Genomic DNA, 23,063 nt, shown 5'->3' with positions numbered 1-23,063 from the left:
TTAGGTTTCCCTATTAACCGTCAGATGGCCCTAAATTTTAGATGTCTCTTCCCATATTCCCTCCCACTACCCCCTTTCATCCTCTTCCCCATATGATCCTGTTGTTTCAGTCCCCTCCATCCATCTATAATTATCTATTCTATTTCCCTTCCCTAAGGAGAACTATCTGTCCCCACTACTCTCTAACTCAGTAGTTCAGATTGTAGCCTGGTTATCATTGACTTAAGAGCTAATATCCAGATATAAGTGAATATATACCACACTTGTCTTTCTGGGTCTGAGATTCCTCACATGAGATGGTTTTTTCAAGTTCCATCCATTTTCATGCAAATTTCATTTTTTTTAAAAAAAAAAACAGCTAAGTAATATTCCATTGTATAGTTGAACCACATTTTCTTTATCTGTTCTGTTGAGGGACATCTAGGTTGTTTCCGATTTCTCCTTTGTGAATAGACCAACAGTGAACATCATCAAGCAAATGTCCCTGTGGTAGGGTAGTGGTTTGGGGTATATGCTGAAGAGTGCTATGAACTACCACACCCATTTCCATAGTGGACATTGAAGTTTGAAATCCTACTACCAATGGATGAATGTCCTTCTTACTTCACATCCTTGCCAGCATGAGCTGTCACTTGTTTTATTGATCTGAGTTAGTCATTATGGCAGGTACAAGATAAAAAAATCTCAGAGTAGTTTTGATGAGCATTTCTCTGGTCCCTAAGGATGTTGAACACTTCTTTAAGTGGTCCTCAGAGTCTGAGTTTCCTCTTGAGAATTCTTTGTTTATATCTGTTGCCCATTTTAATTGTTTTTGTTTTATTGACATCTAGTTTCCTGACAATTTCTTGTTTCATTTGTTTTATTTTGTCTTTGTTTTGTAGGCTGATACTTTGCATAAATGATAGTGTCCTTTGCTATTCAGAAACCCATTAGATTCATGAGTTCCCATTTATTAATTGTTGATCTTAGAGTCTGTACTAACAGTGCTCTGTTTAGAATGTTTTTCTAGTCTGTGTCAGTGAGTTCAAGGCTATGCCCCACTTTCTCTTCTATTCAGTGCATCTGGTTTTGTGTCAAGGTATTTAATCCACTTGGAGTTGAGGTTTGCTCAGCATGAATCTACTTGCCTACTTCTACAGACGGCCACCCAGTTTTGACCAGCACCATTTATTGAAAAGGCTGTATTTTTTTTCTAGTGTGTATTTCTGACTTTATAAAAATGACCCAAGTATCCATGGGTGTTTTTCACTTACTTTGTTAGATTTCTTATAATATTTGAGGCTATCGAGAAAGGTGCTTTTTTCCTGCTTCTTTCTTATTCCATTGGTCATTTGTATATAGGAGGATTGCTGATTTTTTTTTTTAGTTAATTTTGTATCCAGACACTTTAGAGAGAGTTTTTATCAGCTGTAGGCATTTCCTGGTGGAATTATAGGGTCACTTATACATATTGTCATAGCATCTGCAAATACAAACATCTTGATTTCTCCCTTTTCTAATTATATCCTCTTGATCTCTTTCAGTTGTCTTATTGCTCTATCTAAGACTTCAAGCACTACATCGAATAGGAATACAGAGAATAGGCAGTATCTTCTTGTTCCTGGTTTTAGTGGCATTGCTTTGAGTTTCTATACATTTGGGTTGATAGTGTTTATAGGCTTGCTGCAAACTACCTTTATTATTTTGGTATATGTCCCTTGTATCCCTAATCTCTCCAGGACTTTTATCATGAAAGGGTGTTGAAATTTGCCAATGGTCTTTTCTGCATCTAATGATGGTCATGTACATTTTTGTCTTCTGGTTTGTTATATGTTGGGTTACATTGATCACTTTAAGCCATCCTGGTATCTCTTGAGATGAAACCTACTTAATCATGGTAGATCGTCATTTGTATGTGTTCTTGGATTCAGTTTGCAAGTATTTTTGCATCTGTTTTCAAAAGGGATATTCTTTTCAGGCCCAGTCTATTTGGTGTTCTGTACGCTTCTTGTACCTTGATAGGCATTAAAATCTTTAGGTTAGGGAAGATTTCTTCTATGATTTTGTTGAATTTTTTCTGTTCCTTTGACCTTGGTTTCTTCTCTTTCTCCATTCTTCTTATTTTAATTACATATTTGGTATTATGGTACCCATATTCCCTGGATGTTTTGTGCCAGGAACTTTATAGGTTTAACATTTTCTTTGCCTGAAGTCTACATTTCTTCTATTGTGTCTTCAGTGTCTGAGATTCTGTTTTTTTTTCTCTTGGATTCTGTTGGCAAAACCTGCTTCTGAGGTTCCTGTTTGAGTTTCTGAATTCTCAGTTTCCGTATGTCCTTCAGTTTGGGTTTTCTTTATTGGTTGTATTTCCACTGTGTGAGGAAGGAAATCATAGATTTCTTTGATTTAGACACTTCTCCTCTATTGTATTCATAAAACCTGTTTTAAGGACTTTGTCTTGTGTTTCAGCTATGTTGGAATACTCAGGCCCTGCTGTGTGTGGTACAGGGTGTGGTACAGTGGCGTGGCTCTAGTGGCAACACACTGTCCTGGCTATTGTTGGTTTTGTTTTGATGCTAGTTTCTAGGCATCTAGGATTGGGAAAAGTATAATTCTAGGTGCTGGGTATTTCATCTTGTTTTTGTTAGGTAGATATTTCATTCCTTAGTTTCTGTTTCCCTTTCTTGTTCTTGCTGTAGCTGTGTGTTTCCTGGTAGGAAATTCTTCTAAGGTCCTAATATTTGTGGACACCAGGGGTCCTGCACATTAGAAGGTGATACTGATGAATGGAGATGGGCTTAGGGGCAGAGAAGGTGTCCTAAGGAGGAAAGCAGGGTGTGCTACCAGGATCTGCTTAGTCTCCTGAGATATCGAGGAGAGTCCACAGCAGGTGGTCTGTTACAGAACTGAGGAAGAGACTTGGGGATTGAACTTGGTGGAATGGAGGGAAGAGGTGAGGATCTGCAGTTAGCCCACTTGTTTCCCTGGTCTGAGTGGCCTAGGGAGAGTGCCTGCTGGAGCCCAAGGATCAGAAGTGAAGGTCGTGGGATCCACTGGGGATAGGGTTGGGATGGAGGAACTACAGAAAAAGTGGTCTGCTGCAGAACTGACTATGAGACTGTGGGATTGGGTTTGGAGAAGCAGAGGGAGAGGTGATGATCTTAGTTAGCCTAGCTATTTCCTGGACCTCTCTTCCCTCTATGCTGTAATGTGCTGTGGCCTGCCCATCCCAGCCTCTCAGGTGGCAGAGGTCCTGTGTACTGTAATCTTTCCACGTGTAACTTTTGCTGTTTTCAGATTTGCTCCTAATCACCTGTTTCTGGCCTGTGGTCAAGCCCATCCAACAGGTTTTCCTTCTTCAATCTTTCTTTCCTTCTATATCCCTGTTGAGTTTCCCTGGTTTACCCTCCTGACTGTGTGGAGAGCCTGGGTAGCCTTAACCATAGCCTCTCTTGTTTGTTGAAAGTCAGAGTCAAGTTTTGACTCCCCTTGTGAGCAAGCCACTGTACATGGTGCTTGGGTCTGTACAACCAGGAACTAGTCTGGTTGACAGAGCCTACTGGAAGACTTTTCAGCACCAGCTAGACTTCTGTATTATCCTGATGCTCTCATGGTATTGCTCTTCCATGACCACTGTCGTTTGACATTCCTTCCTTGAAGACGAGGTCTTGTAGGTCTCTGGTTTCTGCTGATGGGGCTCTATGAGACAGCAGCAGCAGGGACTCCCAGAATGTCCTGCTACACATCCTGTCTTTTCTTGGCCCTGGGCAGTTCTCCCTTCACACTGCATTATCCCTGCATACCCATCCACAGTGCACTTGCACATAGACTTCAGGGGGTCTGCCATAGCCCCTCAGTATGCTGCATCCTTACATCCCAGCCACTACCTATGACTCCAGACACCTGAGCTTGAGGGAACTTTCCTGCCATGAACCTCACGCTGAGATCTAGAAGTTGTTCAGAAGCAAAACTTGGCAGATGCAGGGGAACCTTGTTTTCCCTACCCACATCTGTCTATGATGAAGGATGTATGACACTTGTGGGACCAAAACAGTGGCGTCTTGTGTCAAAGCAAGGAAGAAAGGAGGGCAAGCGAGGGAGAAAGGAGGAGGAAGGGTAGGGGTAGAGAGAGGGAGGAAGGAAGAGGGAATGTGAGAAACATCCATAGAGAAGCACATGCTGGGTCTCAGACAATGTGTGGTTGTTTGCTCATTGTAAAAGTACTATATAGCCTTTTGTTATATAGTTAGTTGACTGCAAAGCCTAACGCAGATACACAAAAATGGACCCAGAGTCTAAGTAAGCTGTATCCCCAACAATAGATCCCATACCTCTCTCACCATGGAGCCTTGACCTTTCCCACACTTTTAAAGGATTATTTGGGGTGTTGGGGATCTAGAATTGTGGTGAATATTCATTTTCAAACATGACTCATATGCAAACGTTTTTTTAAAAGATCTCTTTCCTGTCTTACAGTTGGTCCTCTGCCACGGCTGCCTTGAATAGATGTTAGTTAGAGCTATTAAAGGGTAGGGGTGCAGACTTCAAGCAGTGTGTGTCCTATGCCACCTTCCCCTGGGCTGTAGCCTAGAAGAAGGTTCTAGGCCCCAGGCAAGTGACAGTTCCTGAGCCCCTGTGTGTGTACTCATTCCCAGCAAAGGTTTGACTGGCTGTGTGAGGAACCTGCCTTCTGAGCTTGCTTCACACTCAGCACAGGGGCCACTACGCTCTGTATCTATGCAGGATATATTGTCATGCTGCTCAGAGTGCCTGGCTGAGGCTTGTCTCCATAAGCTTCCAGGAGTATAACAGCTGTCCATCTTGGCAGAATCTGATTGGCTAGGTGGAGTGAGAAGTGGCATATGAACCCAAGTCTCCCTTTATCTTGTGATTGTTCTGTTTTCTAGGAGAGACAGATACAGCTTATTCTTGTTGATATTATGGTTTTTTGCTAACCTGAAAGATCCCCAATGAGATGTGAGTTCTTCCCTAATTGAACCTGTAGCTGCTTCTCAGGCCATCCCTCTCCTTCCCTGAGCACTCAGTAAGTCCTTCCTTCTCTGTGGGCTCTATGTCCAGCTAAACATAGGAAAGTCACCCCACCCCCAAAGCCAGGCCACTTCTTATGCTCCAGCTCATTAACTCTGACTTTGTGCCCCTAGACACACTCCTGCGGAGTCTCCTGAAGGATCTGCAGCAGCAGGCTGAAGTGGACCGCCTGGGCTCCCTGAAGCTGGAGGAGCAGGCAGATTCAATTGCTGAAGCCATACAAAGTGATCCTGCAGAGGGAAGCCAAGAAAGCCATGGGAGAGGGGCCGAGGGACAGCCGAGAGAGCAGGCGGATGCCCCAGAGGAAATGCTTCAAGGTGACCTCCTACTTCTTGAGTCCTTTGCAGCTGGGTGTCCACAGGAAGGGGAAAACGCCACAGAGAGGGACTGGAGAAAGGAGGGGGCCTGGAGAAGGAGTGAGGCCAATACCATGAAGAGGAGAAGAAGCCATGGATAGGGGAACTAGGGAGGTGGTAAGACCACAGGAAGAGGAGGGAGCTGTGAGGAGGGGAGAGTCCTACTCACCAGGCCATAAATGCGTTCTTTCTGCTGGAGAGATGGATCTGTATTAAAGATTTTTATCTGTTTGAACTTTTGCCTCTAAAAGCTTTCTTAACAGACTAAGCTTACCGAAGCAATTACGTTGAATGGCAAATTGCTCTCAGGGAGGAGGTCTGATTCCTGCGTGCTGAGGTTCAGAATTAGGAAAACCTAGGTGTGGTGGAGAGTGCCTTTTGTTTGGGTCACACCGTATGCACTGTCAAATATTTGAACAATAAACTGGGAAGGGTTTATTCAACTGTCTGCATCTACTTCCTTGGCTACTTGGAGCAGCAGAAAGCAGCATGCCCTGTCTTATCTAGAGTGGCTGCTCAAAGCAGACAGGCCTCTAGGCTCTGAGCTCTGAACATGGTAGGCATACAAAATCCTGTTGAAAGCCAGATAGGAGGTAGAGTCCCCTCCTTTTGGACTGAACAGAAGCAAGTCACCAGTGTCAAAGGGGGAACCAAACATAGGAAGATCGAGAGTCCCCTATGAGTTGAGGGAGGTTCCCTGAGTTATACACCCTTGGGAATCTGTTCTAGTTAGGTTTTTCTCCCTCAATGTGACACAAGCTGGAGTAATATTGGAAGAGGGAACCTCATTTGAGCAAATGCCTCCATCAGACTGAACTACATCCAAGTCCTAGTGTTCTCGACTAGTGATTGACGTGGAGAGGCACAGACTACTGTGGGTGGTGCCACCCCTTGACATGTGTTTTGGGGTTTTATAAGTAAGCAAGCTGAGCAAGCTACGATTAGCAAGTAAGCCTGAAAATAAGTGTTCCTCTTGATCCCTGCTTCAGTTCCTGCCTGACATTTCTGCTCTGACTTCTTCAATGATGGATGGTAAACTATATCTGAAACCCTTTCTTTCCCAAGTTGCTTCTCACCCTGCTGTTTTCTCACAACAATGGAAGGAAAAATAGGGCAGCATCCCATTGGCCAGAGTAATAGCCCACATGATCTTTAATATGAAGTTGTTTGGGTAGACTTGTCTGTTTTTATACCTATTAACTATGGTGAGACGAGGGGTTCTCTGAGCTATGGCAAACGCTGAGGATTCTGGCAGGTATGTCTGGGAGAGTTGCCTGCAAGTGATGCTGTGTCTACATCTGCTTAGCAAACCCCTCTCTGCTCTGCAGTTTATAGTTACTCTGTGCTAGAAATGTGGTCAGGCTGTTACACCTCGTGTGCACATGAGGATTTTGTATGGTCACCATGTAATGCACTGGGACACCCATGTAGACATTTTTCAGGGACTTGGATAACATGCTTCTGTCTTTTACAGATCACAGACTACCAGAAGTGGATGACCCAGCAGCGTACAAGGAGGTAAGATGATATCATATTGACCTAAAGATCATGCTGTTATCCATCATCCTTAAATCTATAAAATGCAGTTTCCTAGCTACTGGAAAATATTATGGGGAAAATTCTCATAATCCTCAAATTGAGAATACCAAAGAATGTGCATACAACTATATAGATCTAGGTATACAATATTGTCTGTTTTCAGACTGTAAATGAAAAATATAGAGACATGAAAATATGGTGAATTCAAAATAGGAAACTAATATTCCCAGAATTCCCCTCCCATAAGAATATCGCAGGATTATTTTGTAGACCTGCCAGGTCCTGCATGCTTCTTCTGAGGCCCTCTGGCTGAGAAACACAGACCCTTGAGCATCTGGCATTGCCCCAGCTTCCCTGGTGCCTTGTGCAGCCATGCAGTTGCAGGGTACTCCATCACAGAGGTGGTATAGGATTTAAGAAAGGCCTAGGTTTTATGAAAGGGCTTAGTCAGCCAACACCTATATACAGTGTGTCAACAGTACCCAATAGTTTTATTAGATTTGGGGTGTGTTCTTGCTTGAATACTGAGGTCTCTAATGTAAGTTTTAAGGAAGCAGAAATTCTTCCTTAGCAGTGATGCCACTTGGGTCTATAAAGCCTGTTTATGTCATGTTGCTTGCTTGTGGAATGGTACCTAATGAGTGCTAGCAGGGAATACCAGCAAACTGAAGTCACAGCCACACTGGGCCTTCCATCTGAGTGGTGATGGAGAAAGTGGGTCAGGAAACTGTTTCTGCATTTGGGAAGTGGAACAGATGCCACCCAGGGCCCACAGTCTTCAAGGTTGTGGTCTCAGAATTCACTCTGTACCTGAACTTGGTGAAAACATCACAGTCTACTCATGGCCTCCTTGCCTCTACCATGGCCTCCCTGTGCCCTGGTTGAGCTCATCTCTATTTCCTGTGTTGTGCTGACTTCTCTACTGCTTGAGTGCTGGAGTCTCTGAGCTCTATTTAGTGGCACCTTTCCCTCATATAAGATCCCTCCATCTGAGATATCATTATCCCTGTCTTTCAAAAGCCCCTACTGGATAACCAACTGCCTTGTATCATTGTAAATCAAAACTGGAGTAAATGTCTTCATCAAAATATATTGCATTCACATATTCAAAAGGAAAACTCATAAATTCTAGTCAAGTGGGAATGATTTCCCTCACAGCTATTTATTTCTTAAATATACGTATTTGGTGAAGTAAGTTATAAAAGAAATCACACCCCCAGTTCCTGTCTAGTGTGAAATCAGAAATATAATTTCACAGTTAAAACTACTCCACTAGAATGATAAGGGCTTTTGCTTCTGTACACATCATGAGTCACAGCTTGGAGGCCTTGTCCTCATGGAAATATCACTTTTGACAGAAGTTAGATGCTATGTCAAGATCTGGAACTGAGGATCTCCACTGTGATCATTTGATGTCCAGCTACTCTAAGGCCAGGTATATGAAGCAGAGGCTGGAGAGCAGGTGATGATGAAATGAGGCTTGTGTGGGGCAAGCAAGTGCTCGATTCATAACCATGAGTCACAATCCTAGCACCCTCCTGCAGATGCCAGTGTGTGCCCAAGGAACCTGATATGGAGAAAGTGGGGTCAGGCTGGGGAACATCATCTTTACCTGGAACAGAACGTCATTAGAATGAGTGCATGTCACCCCAATGAGCTCAGTCCAAGGTTATCTTCTGCCACAGTTTCCCTGACTGTGAAAAGGGGGTATGGATGGTCACAAACTCCAGGAGTTTATTTAAAGGCTGAATTCACACTTACGAAGCAACTCTTGTTACATCTTTGTATGTGGGAGCGCTCAGCTGAGGCAAACAATGACTAAGATTTGTGGCAGTTGTTAGGTGTTCATTGCTCCTAGAGGGGTCTTGACACCACGTGGATCACCTTTAAAACTAGAGATGCTGACAGTGTACATCACATACAAAATCAGATTCTCCAGGAAAGTGTGTGAGGGAGGGTGGAGGGGTAGGAGAGAGCGCCGTGAAGTGACTTCTCTGACACCTTGGCTGGTGTCTCCTCTAGATATAGTTCTGCACAGACACTGCCCTCCGTTCTTGCATATTACCCTTCAGGGAAGCCTTCTGTCCTTCTGCCATGTGACTCTACTTCTAACCTGTGTCTTGGCAGTCCCTTCTTATATGTCATATTGTGGATCTTTCTTCTCTTCTTTGTTAGGTCAGCCGTTTGAGTTTCAAGCTTGGGGACCTCTTGAAGGACCATGAGTCTCCTCTATTACCTGAAGCTCCCCTTCTGGAAAAGTCCTCCAGAGCAGAGATGAAGAAGTCAGAGCAGCCTGAGGAGGTCTTGTCTTCGGAAGAGGAGACCGCCGGGGTGGAGCACGTGAAGAGCCGGACTTACTCCAAAGACCTATTGGAAAGGAAGCCGAACTCAGAGCCCCAACCCCGGAGGCTTGAGGACCAATTCCAAAATCGAGCTCCAGAGGTGTGGGAGGATGAACAAAGCCTCAAGTTGGCAGCACAGGGACCCCCTAGTGGAGGCCTTCAGCTGGAAGTGCAGCCTTCAGAGGAGGAACAACAGGGATACATCCTCACAGGAAACAAGTGAGTGGCAGCTCTGTCTTCTATTCCCTGGAACCCCGAGACCCTGGAGGGTGGCAGTGCCTCATTGAAAAGTGGAGATGGGTCCGGGTGTGTCCAGGTGGCTAACCAGCCAGGAGTGCCTTCCTTGGTTTTTGAGCTTAGCATCAGCCTTAGGGCCATGTTTTGAAGCCAGGAACCATGCCAAGCTATATGACTCTTGTCTGCTTTCTTGACTACCCTGTATCCTGGTGGTCAGAAGCATCTGCAGAGGACAGCCATGGGTAGGGTAAGATTGTCCCAGGTTACTGTCTCCAAGGAATACCCACACTCAGGGACAATTGACAGCAAGTACAGAGCAAGACTTGATGTCCTTAAAACTCAGCTCTCTACTGGCCCCTTACTTATTGAAACAAAAAATGTTACTTATTTCCCAACAAATAGTCCAAGTAGACCAATAAGAAGGAAAATATTCCTCATGGCTACAGGATATTCTCTGTGCTTTCACTTTGATCTGATTTGAACAAGAGAAAGAAATCAAATACCAGTACCATAGAGTCAACAGTGGTTGGACCCTCTTGCTAAATGAGCCTGATGTTGATGTCATGGTTCATGAGAACGTGGTATTTCTTCATGTCATGGAAGCAGTGTTTCAAAGAGAAAAGAGCATAGGACTGTGTAAGTTTGTATGCACATGTGTCTGAGCACACACGCATGTAGATATAGAGACACAAATATGAGTGCTCATCTGGACACGTAGTCTGGGTATAGGCCTTTGTGTGTGTGTGTGTGTGTGTGTGTGTGTGTGTGTGTGCAAATGTGTGTGCACAGGTAGGAAATCTCAGGTGTTCTTTTCACCATGGAATCTGTCACTGTTACTTCCTCCTGCCCTAGGGTAAGACTAGAAGTAGACACTAATTCCCCTGTGGTGTTGCACAGCATGCTGCTGTGTGATTTTTTACTGTCCGTGCATTGTGGCTGAAAGCATCAACTTTTATTAGTGAGAGTCAACTGCTAGTTGACAGTAAAGGGACTATTTTAAGCTCAAAACAGACTGTTACTAAAACCAAATTAAGACCCAAGACTATTTTCAGCCGTTGCCAAGTCTTCCCTTCTTACGATTTTGAATGAGTCATGGCAGCTGCAACTTCATTCTCACCCTGCCCCACGTCCCCTGCACTTCTCTGCTCTTCCTCTCTGTAGAGCAGTTCTTCCATTCCCCACCCTTGCTCAGACATCGGCCATGCTGACTTGTCTGTCTCTCACTCTGTGATGTCTGCTAGAGAATCTATCTCCTACCATAAAGAGAATACAGAAGGTGCTTAGAACATACCCTGTAGGGAATGTGGGACACAGCTCTACATTATGTCAGCCCCTATAGCTTACCAAACACACAAACTATTCAGCAACCAATCACTCATAAACTCAGTCACCTCATATAGAGGTGTTCACTTCCCTGGGAACCACTGCCCTGTGTGTGTGTGTGTGTGTGTGTGTGTGTGTGTGTGTGTGTGTGTGTGTAGGGTTTATGTGTTATGTGGGTGTTATGTATTATATGCTAGATTGTATATATATCATGTTCAGCATATGTATAGTATGTTCTGTGATTTGTGTATATTAAGTATGATATATATTGTGATATGTGTGATATATCATGAGTTATATGGTCTATGTGTATAATGTGTGGCCTCATGCTTTACATGTCTTCTACCCCATGTGTTGTGCACTATGTGTATGTGTGTGCATTCATCATGGCTTGGGATCTCCCCTTACTTCAGAACATCAGTATCCTAAGTGCTGTATAGTCTGATACCGGTAGTATGTCCCATGTATGAGGATAAAAGGCCCTGCAGCCACCACTCTGGCCTGGGCCATGTCTTCGGTTGCACTGTAGGTGACAGACATACACCTTCATGAAAACATTGTCATTTTAGGCTCTTACATATGGCAATCAGTGGTGACGCCCTCTGACCCCGATAAAGAAACACAGGATCCCTTCAGTGGTCTCTTCACCTTTTGGATGACATGTTCTACTGATGTCCTAAATCAAAGCCATCCTCAAAATGAAGAGTTGGGCTATAAGGGACTTAGTTTCCATGAAGCCTTGGCACCTCTGACCAGCAAGGATCTGTCAGAACAGGCCATTTACTCTGCTGGTGGCCTTTGTACAGGGGAAAGTGCAGTATTACTATGCTGAGATTTTATGTTGGAATCTTCCTTGTCTTCACTTGGCCATGCCTTTGGGGCTAGTCAGAACAGTTGTCCATTATATGCAGGAGCCACAGAAAGACCATCATGCCCCTGGCTGACTCTCTGTCCTGCCTTTCATTTGATGGGTTCTGCTGTTGGCAAGGGTCCTGTAGTCCTACTGGGTGTCTCTGCTGTTGCCATCACTGGCCCTGGAAACAGTGCGTGCCTTACTACCACTACTATAATCTTGCCCCTGTGTTATATTAACTAGTCAGTTGACATTCTCTGGAGCAGGGTTTCAGCAAACTCTCAGACGACCTGTGAAATCTCAACAATTTTACAGTGTTCTTTTAAAAGCAGGGACATTTGTAAATCTGCATGTCCTATCTAAAGAAGGGAGTGAATTCTGACTCCTCACCTCGTCACTGCCACAGTAGAGAAAAAGTCTCCCAGCTCTGATGGACAGCACAGTCCTTTGTCATGTTTTTATCACTTTTACAAATCTGTTGCATGGGATCTAAAGGTGTGGCAGCATCTGCAGTCCCAGGGGTATGAACATGGGGCAGCATCTGTAATACCTCAGGATGGTGCCAGGTCAAATAGTGTTGGGCTACAGGAAGGAATGGCTGATGAGAACAAGAGTGGGGCTGAGGAGGGAGTTACTTCCCTAGGAAGAAGAAACCACCTGCCATCTAAATTTGGCAAATGTGTATAGGTGTCTCTCTTGCCCTATAGACACATTCAACTGGAAAAATATTGTGGAGCCAGTATATTACTTTGGAAGGAAAACTCATGGTTAGGAGAATAGGAGAGCTGGGAGGAGAGAAGGTGAACCACACATTTTGTGCACACTGATTTGTACTGGAGAACCTTCTGGGCCCAGGAGACAGAGCAGCTTCAGCAGACTGGATGGTGACATATGGCCATGGCAATAAGAGGAGCAGATAGAAGAACCACTCCCCCACTTCCCATGGAGTTTCTGGGGACAAGCCATGAGCACAGGCTCTCACTTCACCTCTGCCTTGAGATAGCTCTCTTCTGACTGGCTGCTTTGCCAATGGACTGTAGGCAACCTTTATCAAGAAGTACCTTCGTGAAGCCTTGCTTCATTCCACTGGTGTGAAGAGATAAGTTACCCAGAGCATGCATGGTGTCCAGAGCAGGACAGTCTCATAGTGGCTACATTGAGGGATGGTTCCTTCCAAAAAGGCCCAAACTCATTCACTCACCTGGGACTGATTTGACCAAACTCTGTATTTGATTCACTGAGGTCATGCCCTGTGAACAGAAAAAAAATGCAAAGTCAAATGGTCAGATGGGCAGAGCTTTTAGTCCAAATGTACAAAGAGAAGGACTCAGTCACTTGTCTGTACACTGATACAGTACCCCACAAGGCACAGTACAGTTGGGCTTTCCATGGTCTCTGGCAGCCGTGTGAGCCCTGCTTTTCTGAACCAACCCCTCAAGAGCTCAGTATCCTTTTTTCTCCTTAAAGTGTCTGTACACAGCTCTAAAGTTGCTTGTCTTAGTTAGGGTTTTACTGCTGTGAACAGATACCATGACCAATGCAAGTCTTATAAAGGACAACATTTAATTTGGGCTGGCTTATAAGTTTAGAGGTTCAGTCTATTATCATCAAGGTGGGAACATGGCAGCATCTAGGCAGGCATGGTGCAGGAGGAGCTGAGAGTTCTTCATCTGGAGGCTGCTGGTGGAAGATTGACTTCCAGGCAGCTAAGGTGAGTTTCAAGCCCATGCCCACAGTAACATACCTACTCCAACAAGGCCACACCTCCCAATAGTGCCACTCCTTGGGCCAAGTATATTCAAAACATCACATTGTTGCTCCTCTTACAGGTATGCTTTGGGCTTACTGCCACATAAACTCAGTGGCACCTCTTTGTCCCACATTCACCTCAGCCACTGTTATGGCAGTTGTTTTATTCTGAGATGTCATTAACTAGCACTCAGAGTTTTAGTGAGGTAATAAGTAAAGGCAGGGCCACCTGCACTGTTCCCATGGTAGAATAAGAGCATGCTGAGGTAGAGAGAAGCAGGAGAGAGCATAGCTGTCTCACAGGAGTCTCCAGAGATGTTGATGAGGTCTCTCTACACGGTCAGTCTGTAGAAGGGGGACTGTGCATATTAACAAAATATAGTTTTAGTAGACATGAGGAGCATGTCACATATGCTTTAGTATGTGTTATTCATGTGCACTGTTGTGTGTTCTCATGTGTTCATGGTTATACACATGTATGTCATGTGTATGCCTTTGGGTTTATGTATGATGTTTGTCTATGCACATGTGCATGTAAATCCAATAAAGGATCAAAAGGCCTCAGTTATAGAGCTACATGAAATGGAACCCTCTACTCAAATGCATTTTGAGACAGCTATATGCGGAGTTTCTGGGCTTAGTAAAACAGAGGAAGCAAGTTAAACATCATCGACATGGCTCCCTCTGCTTCTCAACTGTGGTGACTAGCTGCCACCATGATGGCCTATGTTTTCCAACTATGGGTCTGAGCACACTCCTCCTTGCTTTCATTGGTTTTGTTGGATATTTTGTCACTGTGGGGAGAAAAATTGCCACCCTTTGGGTTCCTAGGTTTTGGTGAATTTTCAAGTAATGAGATGTCTATGGTCAGAAGTACTAAAGCCTATCCCTAATGCCAGAAATGATATCTGGTGCAGCATGCCTCCACATGACTTCACCAGGAGTGGAAGTAGAAAACCATAACATGTGAGAAACTGCAAATGCTGAATCTCCCAGTGTGTGGTGTCAAAGTGTACATAGAAGGCAGCGGGCCCATAGCTAGTTGTGCTCCTTAAAGCTACCTGCAATGCCAGCTTCCTGAACCTTCCATGGATGGCTTCTCAGTCAGCTTTTGGTCAGTTTGCTGGTGTAATGATCTTTGATGAGGAATTTAATGCCTTTAGCCTTTGTTTCCATTTCATTAAAACAGGTTAGACTGAGTGTGGGCCATGTCTTTAATCCCAGCACTTAAGAGGCAGAGGTGGCTTCTCTTAGTCTGAGGACAACTTAGTCTGTCTAGAGAGTTCTATATTAGCCAGGACTACATAGTGAGACCCTGACTCAAAAATAAAATAAAACAAGGTTGAGCACCTGGGCATGGTGGTGCTTACTTATAGTCCCAGCTCTTTGGGAGACCGAGGAAGGTGGTTGCTTGAGGCTAGGATCAGGGACAGAGGTGACAGCATAGCAAAAATTCACCTCAAAATAAAATAAAATTAGAAACTAAACCAGTTGGTAACACTGCTGTGAATGCATGCTGTGAAGAGATGTGCATGATGTCTGAGCTCAGCTGCAGCACAGAGAGCCTTCCAGAAGTTTCTGCTGCTCTTAACATTTTTTATCCAGAAGTTACCTTTGTCTTTCTCTGTTTTTAAGAAAGGTTTACGAGTGTGTGGGTGTTTTGCCTACATGTATGTAAGTGTGTGTTGTGCACACCTGGTGCCCCTAGGGGTCAGAAGAGAGCATGGGATTCCCTAGACCTGGAATTAAGAAGGTTGTAAGCTACAATATGGGTTCTGGGAACTGAACCCTAGTCCTCTGCAAGAGCAGCAAGTGCTCTTAACTATCAAGACATCTTTCCAGGCTGCTATTCTCTAGTTTAACAGTGTGACACGTTGGCCCCTTTGGTCACATACCGTTCTCATTCATGCTTACTGTTCATCCAGATTCTTATTTGGGGTGTTGTGAAGCAATGTGGGAATCTATGAGCTGTATTTATATGTTATCCCACAAGTTTCATTTGTGAGTGAATCTACATTCAATGCTGAATTGGAGAATTCTTGTGGGATTTGCACAATAGCCCATATTCTGTGTTACAGGTGATGGACTTTGTGTGCTGTGTTGCATGGATGTCTGTGCTGACTTGGATAGGACTCTTTAAGCTGTGCTTGTGTGAAAGTCCATGAACCATGCTGTGTGTGTTTACTGCCACTGCGAAGGCCTTGCCTGTGGAATCATGGTCATGAACACTCTGGATTCTTCCCGTTTTGCTCATCCAGTAGATACCAAGAAGTAGTCTCTCTTAGAATGGTTAAACAGTAACATTAAAAGATTTTAAAGCATACTGCTCTTATTCAGACCAGAAGCATGTTAGAGTTAGATCTCATGTTTATCTCTGAAATCCTTACTGCTTAATGTGTGTGTGTGTGTGTGTGTGTGTGTGTGTGTGTGTGTGTGTGTGTGTGTGTGTGTGTGTGTGTGTTGTGGGTGGTTTCCCATCTGCAAGCTCAGCTAACAGCAAGTGTCAGTGTCTGCCCTCATCCAGGAGATCAGGGTGGCAGCTGACATACATAGACAGCCTGAATTGCTCTGCCGAATCCTCCCATTGATTTTCCAGATTAGCTCCAGCAGCTTCCTAAGGAAGTTCTGACCATGAAACGACAGTTGATGGCTGGGTATTTTAAAATATAGTAGAGATAACTTTGTACTCATTTCAGCATAATCTGCCCAAGAGTATTGGGATCCTGCCTGCAGATCATGAAAGGATCAGCTTGCCCTGCCTTGTAGTTAGTATGACTGGGGATGTCTGACTATGGAGACAAAAGATTTGGTCTAGTGAACTTCATCTTCCAAGTGCTACTAACTAGCTCTGCTGTAAATGATAATGGCCATTTTTCCTTTATAGGGCCAACAAAGTCATGAGGTATATGGGGTTGGGGCCCATCCTTACTCTTTGATGGAAAAAAATCTAGAAATAAAATTAGTGTAAGTAGGTCAACACAAACTGAAAAGTCAAATCAAGTCATCATGGAAACACTGAAGCTAAAATTTAAAAGAAAATGTCCATTACTTTCTACATTTTTGAGATCTGAGCTGACATACAGACCTAAGAGATCATTGGAGTGATCATCCAAAGGGTTTTCATCAAGGTCCATGATGAGTTTTAGGTAAATGAGAGATGTCAAGGCCAGGTGGCTGTGATCAGTAGATAAATGATGGGTGGCAGTTATAGGCAAAGAGGACCCGAAGAGGTGTGCCAGAGACATTGTGCTAGTTTGTTTTATATCATCTTGACACAAGCTAGAGTCATTGGGAAGCAGGAACATCAATTAAGAAAATTTCTCTACCATGTGGCCTGTGGGCAAGCCAGTAGAACATTTTCTTGATTAATGACTTATGTGTGAAGGCCCAGGTCATTGTGAGTGGTACCATCCCTGGGCTGGTAGTCTGTGTGTTATAAAAATAAGTATGAGGAAGCCATTTTCTTCCTTGGTTTCTGCAACAGCTTCCGCCTTCAGATTCATGCCTGACTTCCCCTAATGATGGACTGGTATATGGAAGTATAAGAGAAATATACCCTTTCCTCCACAAGTTGACTCTAGTTATAGGATCTTATCATAGCAATAGAAAGCTCCAACTAAGATAGAAATTGGTACCAGGAATGGGGTATTGATGTGTCAGACCTGACCTCAATGTTTTGGAGAGAATTGTGAAAGTACTTTACAACTTTGAGCTGGAAAAGTCATTGAGTGATCATCATTTAATGGACACTTGGAAAACAGGAATACTAAAAGAGATACAGACAATGGAATCCTAGTTTATGAAGTTTCAGAGGGAAACCATGTCTCTATTAGAGCCTGTGTGTGATATTTAAGAATTTTGGCTTCCTGTCAACTAGATGTGAACAACTAGCTGTGATTAATAAGAGACTAAACCACTAAAGTGAAACCATTACTTTCCTGGGACAATTTATACTGGTCAGCTGGGACTGAAGAATCAGCTGTCATTTAGAAGAGACAAGCTTCCTTCTCTAGTAGTCCTATATGGCTACAGGAGGTGCCCACTTCAGTCTGCATATCCCCAGATGTTAGGAGTCTTGCCTAAGGACTCCAAGAAGCTTCTCCAATCCCAAGTCTTTGGCTCCTCCAAGAGATGTGCCCCCACTGATTTTCCTTCTCTCTCAGAGCCCTTTCCTGACTCCTTTCCCGCACCTGATCTCCAGTCCTTTTCCCCTCCTTACCCCTCTTTCACTCAGTTCCACCCCTCCATCTACCTCCAGTGTCTATTTTATATCCCTTCTGAGTAAGATTCACTCATCCTCCCTTGTGCCCACCCTGTTATTTAGTTTCTTTGAGCCTATTATAGCATGAACACCCACTTACGAGTACATACCATACATATCCTTCTGGGTCTGGGTTACTTCATTCAGGATGATCTTTTCTAGTTCCATCCATTTGCCTGCAAATTTCATGATGTCCATGTTTTCAATAGGTGAGTAAAATTCCGTTTTATAATTGTACCACATTTTCTTCTTCCACTTTTTAGTTGAGGTACATCTGGGTTGTTTCTGGTTTCTGGCTATTACAAATAAAGCTGCTTGAACATAGCTGAGCAGGTGTCCTTGTGGTGTGGTGGAGCATCTTTTGGGTATATGCCCAGAAGTGATATAGCTGGACCTTGAGGAAGAACTTGTTCCAAGTTTCTGAGAAACTGCCAAATTAATTCCAAAGTACAAGTTTGCACTCCTCTAGCAAAGGAGGAGTGTTCCCTTTGCTCCACAACCTTGCCAGCATGTGCTGTTACTTGAATCTTGGAATCTCAGAGTCATTTCGACTTGCATTTTCCTGATGACTAAGGACACTGAACATTTCTTTAAGTGCTTCTCTACCAATAGAGGGAGCAGGACACCAACTCACCCACAAAACCTTCAACCCTAAATCTGTTCTGCCTATGAGATGTGCAGGGATAAAGATTGATCAGAGATTGAGGGAATGGCCAACCAATAACTGCCCCAACTTGAGATTAAAACAATGGGAGAGAGCCAACCCTAACTCTATTAATGATACTCTATGTGCTTGCAGTCAGGATCCTAGCACAACTGTCTTATGAGAGGCTTCATTCATCAGCTGATGAAAACAAATGCAGAGACCCATAGCCAAATATTGGGTTGAGCTCAGGGAGACTTATGAAAGAGTGGGGAAAGGCTTGAGGGAGCTGGATGTGTCAAGGACTCTAAAAACAAAACAGAACAAAACACCCTACAAAGTCAACTAATCTGAGCCCAAATGCGAGTTCACAGGACTAACCCACCAATGAAGAGCATATATGGACTGGACCTAGGCCCTCTACATATTTGTAGCAGATGTGCAGCTTGATCTTTATGTGGGTCCCCTAACAATTGGAGCAGGGGATGTCTGTGACTCTGTTGCCTGTCTTGGATCCCTTTTCCCTAGCTGGGCTTCCCTTTTTTGGTCTCAGTAGGAGAGGATGTGCTTAATTCTGCTGGGACCCGATGTGACAGGATGGAGTGGTACCTATGATTGGCTTCTCCTTCTCTGAGGAGAAGTGAAGGGGGTAATGAGGGTAAAGGTATGTGAGGGTGAGACTGGGAGGAGAGGAGGGGGCACTGCAGTCAGGCTGTAAAGTGGATAATTTTAAAAAAGAAAAGGAAGGGACCAATATCTATCCCTGAGATGAGGAAACTGTGGTCTTTAGGGAGCCAAGGTTATACCTCATGCTGACAGAAGAACTTAGTAGTATAAGAGTCATTCAATTGGTGTTCATTTTGAAGGTATGAAGGGATCAAGGAGAGCAGTTGGACTTGACACTTGTATAGCATGAACTATTAAAGAGAGGCTGAGAGGCCACTGGCAAAAGTGTAACTTAAGTTTCAGTAGAAGGCCTAGGATTGAAATGGTCTTGGAGAGAGGTTGAGGCTTGGCATGTGACAAGAATTCCTGAAGATAGCTCCCAGAAGGCTATTGGCGAAGTGTAGCCCAGATGCAGAGATCCTAAGCATCTGGAAGATGCAGTAGCATGTGCTGACTACCAAGGACAGCAGAAGCTGTGTAGTGAAGTGAGCTTGAGCCTAGGAGACAAGCTGCATGTATTATGGCAAGCCATTAGTAGCCTAGAAGATTATGGGTACTGTAAATATGACACTGAGAGTTCACTGTTAGACTCCGGATGTGCTTGACTCTGAATAACTGTGAGGTGATTCTTACCTCCTGGAGTAAGAAGGAAAGAATCTAACTTATTTTGATCTTACAGAAGTCTACAGTTGAAAGACTTTGAACTTTTAAAGAGACTTTGGATATTTTAGAGAAATGTGATTTTAGAGAGACATTGGGTTTTTTAAGTGAAATTTTTTTAAACGATGGGACTTTTAAAACTTGGAAAGCTTTATTTTGTGATATTGACATTATTGCGAGACCTTGAGGATGAACAAGAAAGTAAAGTTGTGGTTTCACGTTGGTGTGTCTATGTGTCAGGTTGACAAGGGATCAATTGTGATGGCTGTTTTTCTGTCAGTTTGACACAAACTATAGTCATTTGGGAAGTGGCAACCTCAATTGAGACCTCCCTGGCCATACTGGCTGGTATACAAGACTGCTGCATCTTTTGATAGGTAATTGATGTGGGAGGGCCCAGATCACTGTGAGTGCTGTCAGCCCTGGGTTGGTAGTCCTGTGGGCTTAAGAGTACATCAGTAAGCAGTACTCCTCCATGCCCTTTGAATCAACCCCTGCCCCCAAGTTCCTGTCTTGTTTGAGTTCCTACTTTGACCTCCCTCAGGGAGGACTATTACTTGAAAGTATAAACAAAATAAAACCCCTTCCTCCACAAGTTTCTTTTGATCATGGTGTTTTATCACAACAATACAAATTCTAACCATGACAGAGATGGCCAGATGCCTATGGACAGAGGGGGAAGCTGGTCCACTAGATGTGAGGCATCCTTGGGGAGAGGTCATTAGGGGTTGGGGAAGCACCCCTTGTGGGTCCCAGCATAGATATTATGGTCATGGTTCCTATTGGCCTGAGGGTGCTGCCTCTTCTTGGTATGCATGATAGTAGAAGTGCACTTGAGTCTGGTGTCCATTATAGAGGTGAACATTTGTGTAAATGGTCCACTCTCCCTTGAAGCATGAGCCCAGGAGCATGTCCAGCTTGATATGGATTTATAGAGACTGTGTTCATGCTTGAGAAGTATCTTGATCTATGGGACTGTGCATGGAAGGTGTGTATTTAAACCAAGGACTGTCTACCCATGGCCAAGTTCCTTGAAATATTGACACTGAAAGATTGAATTATATATAAATAAATGCTTAGGCCAACAGCTTGGGCCCATTTCCCAACTAGTTCATAGCTCAATTATCCACTTGTTCCATTTATGAGCGCCACATGGTTTGTTACCTCTCCCTAGAGTTCATTCATGTGATCTCTTCCTCAGAGCTCCAGGCAAATCTACCCCGTGCCTCCAAATCTATCCCAGAAGTTCTTTCTCTATACCAGAAATTCTACCTCATGAGTAAAGAACTGCCTAAGCTCATAGGTAAAGAGCCTTTTATTGACAGATGAAGCTTCTATATATTGCACAAAAGATTCCCTTTACATTTTTCTGTGTAGTATATTAATATGTGAGGAGGGGTGGGCATGGTTCCTGGGACATGCGTTGGTGTATGAAGAGAGATCTCATACAATGGCATACCTGGAAGAATATGTGGTCTAGGCTCAGCTCTTCCTGGGTCCTCACATTGATCATGGTCATGAGTATGGCTGAGTTGAATGTTGGAGTGTTCCGTGACCCTTCAGCACCCACTCAACAATCTTAGTCTTCTATTTGCAAACTTACAGGTCCAGCAAATTACTACCTGCCACACCTTCCTCTGCTCATCTATAACTAATCTCCCCCTACTACTAACCTTCCAAGGATCCAGGTCCCCTATGGACTGATGTGGTCTGAACATTGGGTTTGGTAGTCTCATAGACTATTTAGTGGATAGGTAGTAGCTGGCTTTCCAGCTCCAGCATGTCTTTCCCAAAACAAGTTGTCCCTGTCTCTCATGAAATTGTCAACCTGCCCCTCTGCATCTCAGTACAGTAATTCTGGCAGCAAGCAGAGTATTCTCAGCTTAAATATACCCACCCCCTAACCAGACAGAACTTCTGATCTCTTTTCTGTTCTCCCTTCCTCTCTTCATAGTACAGACTCCAGTCAGACTTCCTGTATCAAAGGTCCACTTACTTCAACTCATCAACGACCTCATGGATGCTCCCACTCTCATCTTTGACACATGACTCACTCTTGTCTCTGTGGCTGCTTGTTTTTTTTTCTCCTGCTGCTTCCTTAAACTCTAGAGACCTGAGCTCTGCAGCTTCAACAACCCTCCCTCAGCCTATTTTTAGTGGCTACCTGGTTACCAGTCTCCGGATTCATAGAAACTATCTACTCAGCACATGGGTTGATGTTCCTGTGGCTTCTCTACTTCCATATTCTTGGTTAACCATCAGATTACTCAACATAACCTTGAAATCCTGCAAACCCATATCCTCACCTCTTGGGTTGTCATCATTACCTGTATGGCCTCTGCATCTCAGGTTTCATTCTGTCCTTGAAGAAGTCCACATGATACCTATCTCATCTGTGTTTATCCTGGCAGGGTCATGCTTGGCCCCTAATGCCCTGACTTACCTTCCTTGTCACCTGACCTCTGACCTGTCTTTCTCACTATCCAATGCCATGTGGCTATGCTGTGGCCTTTGGAAAGAGGGTTTATCTAACTCCTTCCAAAATAGTTCCTCTGTCCCTCCTCAACCCAACTTCACATCTCCCTGAATCTTCTTCCATAACAAAATACCACAGACTATAGGATTAAATGACAGGCATTCTTCCTCTCATGGTGCTGGAAACTGGAAATCCAAAGTGAAGTGGCAAACAGGTCCTCTTTCCTCCTAGGCTGAGTGAGGATTGGTCCTCAGGCTGATATCTAGCTGCTGGTACTCTTGGATGCATCTTGACTATAGCAGCTTTCTCTCTAAGTCTTCATATTGTTCTCCAACCTCTGTCATTTCCCCCTCGCTAAATGACACCAGTGACTCATCTTAACAAATTAAATACACAGGACTGTTTCCCGACAGTCACATGACACGGGGGTTAGGTCATCAATGATTAGGTGTGGTGATGGCAGCATCACACTTGTAGTGGTATGACTTGCTTTCTGGCTGTCTTGGTTATATATCGATGCATGAGAACACAAGTCCCAGGAAGCAGAGATTGTCATCCCATCCCTTCTGTGTCTGCTGGGTGAAAGGCCAGCAGAGGCTCCTCTGGCCAAAATGCCTTTTTCTACTCTACCAATATGAATTAAGGCTTCACTGAAGTGGTACTAAGAGGATTTCACAGGCAGTTGTGATCTGTGAGGCAGAATTCTGGAGCTCAGGGTTGGTTCTGAGAACTCCCAGGCCCACCACTAGGTTCATGCTTCCTACTTTGTAATCAAGCTGTTCTCCCTGTGAAGGCCTGCTGGAGAGCCTGCAGCCCCAGCATCCTCTTGGGGTGGCAACCTTTATTGCATGCACCTACTACTGAAGCCTGCTCACATGGCATGTGTGTAACTGGTTGTGGTGTTTAAATGCCCTTCCCCTGCATTACAAT

General features: G+C 44.1%; 1 protein-coding gene across 1 annotated transcript in view; it reads left to right on the top strand.

Annotated features, from left to right (window-relative positions):
- Positions 1 to 23,063, top strand: part of Ptprn2 (protein tyrosine phosphatase receptor type N2) — a 725,488-nt gene that overhangs the window by 311,025 nt on the left and 391,400 nt on the right. The window contains exons 7-9 of the mRNA XM_032908352.1: positions 5,142 to 5,345; positions 6,859 to 6,902; positions 9,099 to 9,484. Coding sequence (XP_032764243.1) covers positions 5,142 to 5,345; positions 6,859 to 6,902; positions 9,099 to 9,484 — 634 coding nt within the window. The remainder of the gene's footprint in view (positions 1 to 5,141; positions 5,346 to 6,858; positions 6,903 to 9,098; positions 9,485 to 23,063) is intronic.

Source organism: Rattus rattus, chromosome 7 (genome assembly GCF_011064425.1).
Source record: "Rattus rattus isolate New Zealand chromosome 7, Rrattus_CSIRO_v1, whole genome shotgun sequence".
Taxonomy (NCBI): domain Eukaryota; kingdom Metazoa; phylum Chordata; class Mammalia; order Rodentia; family Muridae; genus Rattus; species Rattus rattus.
The sequence above is the reverse complement of the archived record's forward strand: the minus strand, read 5'-3'. Positions and strand labels throughout refer to the sequence as shown.